The 7,500-nt window shown below is 33.0% G+C and overlaps 1 protein-coding gene across 1 annotated transcript in view; it reads right to left on the bottom strand.

Annotated features, from left to right (window-relative positions):
- LOC141300395 (lethal(3)malignant brain tumor-like protein 4) overlaps positions 1–7,500 on the bottom strand; it is a 77,636-nt gene that overhangs the window by 53,194 nt on the left and 16,942 nt on the right. The window contains exons 4-8 of the mRNA XM_073830666.1: positions 6,356–6,447; positions 6,117–6,268; positions 1,778–1,854; positions 1,125–1,210; positions 940–1,050 (exon numbers count right to left, since the gene is read on the bottom strand). Coding sequence (XP_073686767.1) covers positions 940–1,050; positions 1,125–1,210; positions 1,778–1,854; positions 6,117–6,268; positions 6,356–6,447 — 518 coding nt within the window. The remainder of the gene's footprint in view (positions 1–939; positions 1,051–1,124; positions 1,211–1,777; positions 1,855–6,116; positions 6,269–6,355; positions 6,448–7,500) is intronic.

The following is a 7,500-nucleotide window of genomic DNA, read 5'->3' as shown; positions in this document are numbered from 1 at the left end:
TTTTTAAGTTTTATTTTTCAAAGACACATTATATTGATCAAAAGTGTCAGTAAAGACAATTATAAAGTTTCTTTTTTCAAATAAATGCTGTTTTTTTTAACCTTCTATTCATCTGTGAATTCTAAAAAATAAAATGCATGATCGTTTCCACAAAGATATTGTGCAGCACAACTGTTTTCAACATTAATAATGTTTCTTGAGCAGCAAATCAGCATATTAGAATGATTTTTGAAAGATGACAGTGTGACATCGTGACACTGAAGACTGCAGTAATTATTCTGAAAATTCAGCTTTGATCACAGAAATAAATTACAGTTTAACAGATGTTCACAGAGAAAACAGACGTTTTAAATTTGTAATATTATATCACATTTTTACAGTATTTTTGATCAAATAAATGCACCCTTAATGAGCAGAAGAGACCAAAAAATCATAATCATTCTACACCAGTAGTGTATAAATCTGTAAATCTTCCTAGGAGATGATACATTTTATTTCTCAGGATTCACAGGTGAATAGAAAGTTCAAAAGAACAGCATTTATTTGAAACAGAAATCTTCGTAACATTATAAATGTCTTTACTGGCACTTTTCATTTCAAATTTCAAATTAGCACCCAAACTTTTAAATGATAGTGTCCAAAACTATAGTGTATTTCCTCATAAATATCGTGCAGCACAACGGTTTTCAACTTTGAATGATAATGAGAATTTTTTCTTGAGCAACAAATCAGCATATTGGAATTATTTCTAAAGGACTCTGAGGGAGTAATGCTGCTGAAAATTCAGATTTAATAACAGAAATCAATTACAGTTGAACAAATATTCACACAGAATATTTTAAATCAGAATAATCAGACTTCATGAGTTCATATGACTGAAATAAAACCAGAGATGATTTGGAGAAATGAGGGTAAACATCATAAATGACTGTGACTCACTTTGACTCTGTAGTCTTCGATGTCTGCGATGGTGGCCACGCGGATCAGCATGGGGTTTCGTCTGTCCACCGCCTCCAGCTTCATGTGCGTCTGGAAGCCGTGTGGCGATATCTGCAGGAACACACAGCGGTCAGATCACAGATCACTCATCTATGATCACGCATGACCTATAAAAGACGTCTCACCTCACTGAAGGCCTGACTGGGAGCCGCAGACGCGCCTGTGTCCTCCATGTAATCCTCCCAGATGAAGTGCTCTGGATTTGGATGTCCTGCAATAAATCACAACATCACTCCCTGATCACAATCACACACAAACTAATTTGTATATATGTCTCACAGGAAAAAAAAAGTGTTCTGGAATATATGAATGAATCTTAAGGAATAAAGAACACGTCTGGGTCAAATAAAAAGCAACTACAATAAACGACAAAATGTACAGATGATTTGACTTTACTGAAAACAAGAAAGTAATTTTTACTTGTCTAGAAAATGGTCCTTGATTTAAGAATTTTTAGATATTTTGGCTGGAAACAAGCAAAAAAAATCTAAATAAGAAAAGCATTTTTTGCAGCGCAATCGGCAAGCACTCGCTCGTCAATCTTTAGCTCCGCCCACGACACGCCTCCAGAAACTCGGCTGTTTGTAAATATGATAAAAGTCTTTTTGGAGATCTGATGGATGCAGTACTACTCTACAGGTACTCAAGATTAACATGAGATTGGGTTTGGGTTACACGCATGACTCTATCACAGCTCTTCCAGAAAGTGATATGACATTTGACAGCGTCAGCACTGAACACATGGGGAATGTGAGTGTTTCTAGAGTCTGATCCTCACCCTGAGGTGCTGTGAGCGGCCGGCCGTGATCCTGACACCAGCCCACCGGGTGAATATACGGACTGCTGGCGTCACACCTGAGAGAACACAAAACACACCCTCAACATACTGGACTCACTTCATTACACAGTAATACTTACATCAGTGTTGGGGGAAATGCATTACAAGTAATCCGAGTTACGTAATCAGATTACTTTAAGTAACTAGTAAAGTAATGCATTACTTTCTAATAGTTATTTTTCCAAATAAGTCACGCCAGTTACTTCTTCCCCACATTTAATGTTTGAAAGCTCTCCTGTTCCCATCAGTGTTGCCAAGGGCTATTTTAACAGTGTTGCCGTGAGCTGTTTTTTAGGTCCGCGGGTTGAAGCGACCTCAATAACGTAATATTTAGACACTGGAATGCTAAAAAAAAAAAAAAAAAAAAAAAAAATCACAGCTAAATAAATAAATAAAAATAATTAAATAATTAATAAATAAAATAAATAATAATAATAATAAATATAATAATAATAAATATAAATATATATGTTTGTGTGTGTGTGTGTGTGTGTGTGTGTGTGTGTGTGTCAAAATTATAGATTTTCTTTTATGCTAAAAATCATTAGGACATTAAGTCAAGATCATGTTCTATGAATATTGTAAATTTTCTACCGTAAATATCAAAGCTTAATTTTCAATTAGTAATATGCATTGTTAAGAACTTATTTGAACAACTTTAAAGGGGATTTGCTAAATATTTTGATTTTTTTGCACCTTCAGTTTCCAGATATATTCCAGAATAGTTGTATCTCGGCCAAACGTTGTTCTATCCTAACAAACCATACATCAATGGGATGCTTATTTATTCAGCTTTTATATGATGTATACAGCTCAATTAAAAAAGACTTATGACTGGTTTTGTGGTCCATGGTCACATTTCAGCTATTTTAATAGTTTTTATCCCACATGCAGTGCTATTTTAATTTATTTCATTTTCATTTCAATTTTAGTATGTGCTTCCATCATTTTTCTTTAAATCTGTAATATATTTTTTATTTTAATAATAGTTTTAAAAATGTATACAGAGGGAAAACATCACTCTCTGCAGTGCAACTAATAACATGAGGCGTGTTTTTCCAACAAACGGAAGGATCTTTATTTTTGCATACTCCACGTTAAATGTATGACAGTGCATGTGTGTTTACAGTATGTGAGGGCTGCTGGACATACAGTGCCTTGCAAAAGTATTCATACCCCTTCATTTTTTGTCACATTGTGTTTAGTTGCAGCATTATGTTAAACTGCTTTAAATGAGTTTTTCCCCACATCAGTTTACTCTCCATACTCCATAATAATGACAAAGCACAAACCAGATTTGCAAATGTTACAAATGTATTAAAAATCAAACACTGAGATAAGTAGATTGCATAAGTATTCATCCCCTTAACTCAGTCCATAGTTGAAGCAGCTTTACAGCCTCAAGTGTTTTTGGGTCTGATGTGAGCATCTTTACACATCTGCATTTGGCAATTATCTGCCATTCTTTGCCTCACCTTTTCACCTCTCCATCTCTGTCAGCTTGGACATTTTCTAGAGTCCTAGTTGTTCCAGTCGTCTTCCATTATGGAGAATGCTTCTGTCAACCTTCAATGCAGCAGATTTGTTTCTGAACTCTTCTCTAGATCATCGCCTTAACGCAAGTCTGTCACTGAGCTCTACAGGCAGTTATCTTGGTTTTTGCTCTGATCTGCATTTTCAGCTGTTAGACCTTTTCTGAGAGGTGTGTGTCTTTCTAAATCAGACTCATTCAAATGAATTTGCCACAGTTTAAATCCACTCCAAGTGTAGGAACATCTAGAAGCAATATGAATGCTCCTCAGATAAATATCCAGTGTCCCAGAAAAGGGTATGAATACTTATGCAACGGGATCTTTTCAGTTTTTTATTTCTAATAAATTTGCAAAGTTGTTACAAACCTGTTTTGTGCTGTCATTATGGAGAATGGAGGGTAGATTGATGTGGGGAAAAACTAATTTAACATAATGCTGCAACAAAACAAAATGTGAAAAAAATGAAGGGGTATGAATAGTTTCGCAAGGCACTGTATATGTATATATATCTCCTGATTGTGAGAGTGTTGTTCCACACATGCACAGCATCTCTTCAGCTTCTCCTGCTGGATGCAGACAGTAATAACACGCTCTCAGACTCCATGTTCTGTTTCTGCTCTAATCCATTTATAGCTGCTGTGTGAACGAACGGACGGACGTGTCTCTCTGTGTGGGCCGGACTCTAATTTTACCTCGTCTTCCTCTCCAGGGCTTTTCATGAGCAAATCCCAGAAGTGATGTGATGTGGTGCATTATGTAAAACACACACACACACACACACACACACACACAGACACAGACACAGACACAGACAGACACACACACACACAGACACACACAGACACACACAGACACAGACACAGACACAGACACACACACACACACACAGACACACACAGACACAGACACAGACACAGACACAGACACAGACACACACACACACACACACACACACACACACACAGACACACACACACACACACACACACACAGACACACACAGACACACACACACACACACACACACACACACACACACACACACACACACACACACACACACACACACACACACACACACACACACACACACACACACACACACACACACCACTGAATCCAGTGTGAATCGAGAATCAATTGCTCATTAGAAACACACCTTACATAAGCACAAGCGGATATTAATGTCATACTATTAATGCACTAAACACACTTATACACTCACAGCCTCCACAGAACATCACACACACACTTTGATTAAATCAACTGTACATCAAACCTCATCATTAATGCTACTATGATCCATGTTCATTTATTTGATCTCTTCCCTTTTTAAAATGCATAGAATATTAATATGCATTAAGGTTATTGCATATTCAGCCCCGTTTACATTTGTGACCCTGGAGCACAAAATCAGTCATAAGTGTTGATTTTTTTTTTTAATTGAGATTTGTACATCTGAATAAATGAGCTTTTCATTGATGTATGGTTTGTTAGGATAGGACAATATTTGGCTGAGATGCAACTTTTTGAAAATCTGCAATCTGAGGATGCACAAAAATACAAAAAACAATATATTGAGAAAATTGCCTTTAAAGTTGTCCAAATGAAGTTCTTAGCAATGCATATTACTAATCAAAAATTACGTTTTGATATACTTACGGTAGGAAATTTACAAAGTATTTTCATGGAACATGATCTTAATATCCTAATGATTTTTAGCATTAAAGAAAAATCAATAATTTTGACGCATACATGTTTTTTTGATCACATATAGCATTTATTACTCATATTTTATATTTGCTTTGCTAATTATATTTGCACGTTAGTGGTTTGATGTGCTTTTGTTATTTTATTAATTTTTATTAAAACTTTCTATTTATCCTACATTATTTTATTTCAGATTTTTATTTAAATCTAAATAATAATAAAAAAAAAAAAATGCACAACAAACACTAAAATGATTTGTTTTCCAGGAAAAAAAAAAAAAAACCTAATCAAGCCAAAATAACAAGATGTTTCAGAGAAAATATATATTAAAAAAATAATCATTTAAGTTTTAGCCATTTTGTTACAAAATTAGTAATTATGTTGCCATTTTATTCTTTTTTTTATACTTTTTTATATTTCTATTTATCTTTATATTATTTCAGCTTTGGTAATTCAACTTACATTTAAAAAAAAAAAAAAAAGGAATTTTATTTTGAATTAAAAAATTTATTTCAGGGGGCAAAGGAATATTTCTAAAGTTTGTAACGTTTTCAGCTTCATTGCAATTAATGAAAATTATTTTCACTTAGTTAGTTTCAGTTAACAAAAACAAAAAATTATCCAGAAAAAAAAAAAGAATGAAATGATTTTTACTCAAGACAAATATCTAACAGCTTTTAAACAAAACAAATTTACCCTGAAAGGAAAAAAATGTTTCAAAGAAAATATATTGAACTTTTTTTTTTTTCATTTAATTTAGGTTTTAGTAATTTTGTTACAAAATTAGCTTATGTTTCTTTTGTCTTTTTTATATTTTTATAGTTCTATTTCTCTCTATATTATTTCAGCTTTACATTTTTAAATTTAAATTTATTTAAAAATATTTATATTTTAGTGATTTTATGTGACTGTCATTTTTATTGAATATTTAATTTTAATTTAATTTCAGTTTTAGTTCTTCAGTTAATTTTCCCACATTATGCAGCAGCATGTCCTCTGTAACTAACTACCTGTGTCAGGTTAGTTAATGTTCTCACCAGTAGTCGTAGGTATCGTCCCAGTTGTCGAAATGCACGAGGAAGCGGTCGTCCACGATATCGGCTACGCTGGCCACACAAACCAGACACGGGTTCTTCCGGTCCACCGCCTCCAGCTTCATGCCCACCGCAAACGCAGAGACGCTGGACGACTGAGAGCAGAAACACACTCCTCAGTCACATTCACAACATCTCAAACATCAGTCAATAAGTGTCTTTGACTGGAGTGATGGACTTACGCTGCTTTGGGATCTGAAGAGGTTCTTTGGTGCGGCTTGAGCGTTGCATGCCTCCAGATATTTCTCCCAGTTAAACTCATCCGGGTTGTAACCTGACCGTTCACAGTTAAAAATGAGGCAAAAGACAATTAATAAACCAGAAAGAAGACAACGCTAAACACAACTTTTCACCTTAAAATTGAGTGAATCCTATTACTGCAATAGTTTTATTCACGGCATTACAAGAAATAACAAACAATGGAAATAAGAAAAATGTATAGAGAGATTTTTTTCTTAAATCTAAATAATCTGACAAATGCACAATAAAACAATGAAATGATTTGTTTTCCAGGAAAAAAAAAACCCTTAACACCTTTTAAATCAGGACAAATTTACATGAAAGCCAAAATGACAAGACATTTCAGAGAATATATATATATATATAAAAAAAAATTGTAACACTTTACAATAAGGTTCATTAGTTAAACATTAGTTAATGTATTAACTAACATGAACTAACCATGAGCAATACATTAGTTACTGTATTTACTAATCTTCATTAACGTTAGTCAACAGAAATACAGTTGTTCATTGTTTGTTCATGTTAGTTCACACTGCGTTAACTAATGTTAACAAGATTTTAATAATGTATTAGTAAATGTTGAAATTAACATTAACAAAGATTAATAAATGCTGTATAAGTGCAGTTCATTATTAGTTCATGTTAACTAATGTGGTTAACTAATGTTAACTAATGAACCTTATTGTAAAGTGTTACCAAAAAAAAAAATAAGTTTTAGTAATTTTGTGCTTTTTCTATTTATCTTAATATTATTTCAGCTTTGGTAATTTAACTTACATTTTTAAATTGAAATTTATTTTAAAAAAAATTAAGTAATTTTATTTTGAATTAAAACATTTATATTAGGGGCCCAAGGAATATTTTTCAGCTTCATTGCAAATAATGAAAATGATTTTCACTTGTTTGTTTTAGTTAAAAACAACACATACATAATTTTTTTTTATTAGAATAAAGTAAAAATTTACAAGAAATGCTGTAATGATTTTTATATCTGAACAGCTTTTGAACAACACAAATGAACCTGAAATGACAAAACGATAAGATGTTTCAGAGAAAATATATTGAAAAAATAAAAATAAAAAAT

The sequence above is a fragment of the Garra rufa genome, chromosome 24, assembly GCF_049309525.1.
Source record: "Garra rufa chromosome 24, GarRuf1.0, whole genome shotgun sequence".
NCBI lineage: Eukaryota > Metazoa > Chordata > Actinopteri > Cypriniformes > Cyprinidae > Garra > Garra rufa.
The sequence above is the reverse complement of the archived record's forward strand: the minus strand, read 5'-3'. Positions and strand labels throughout refer to the sequence as shown.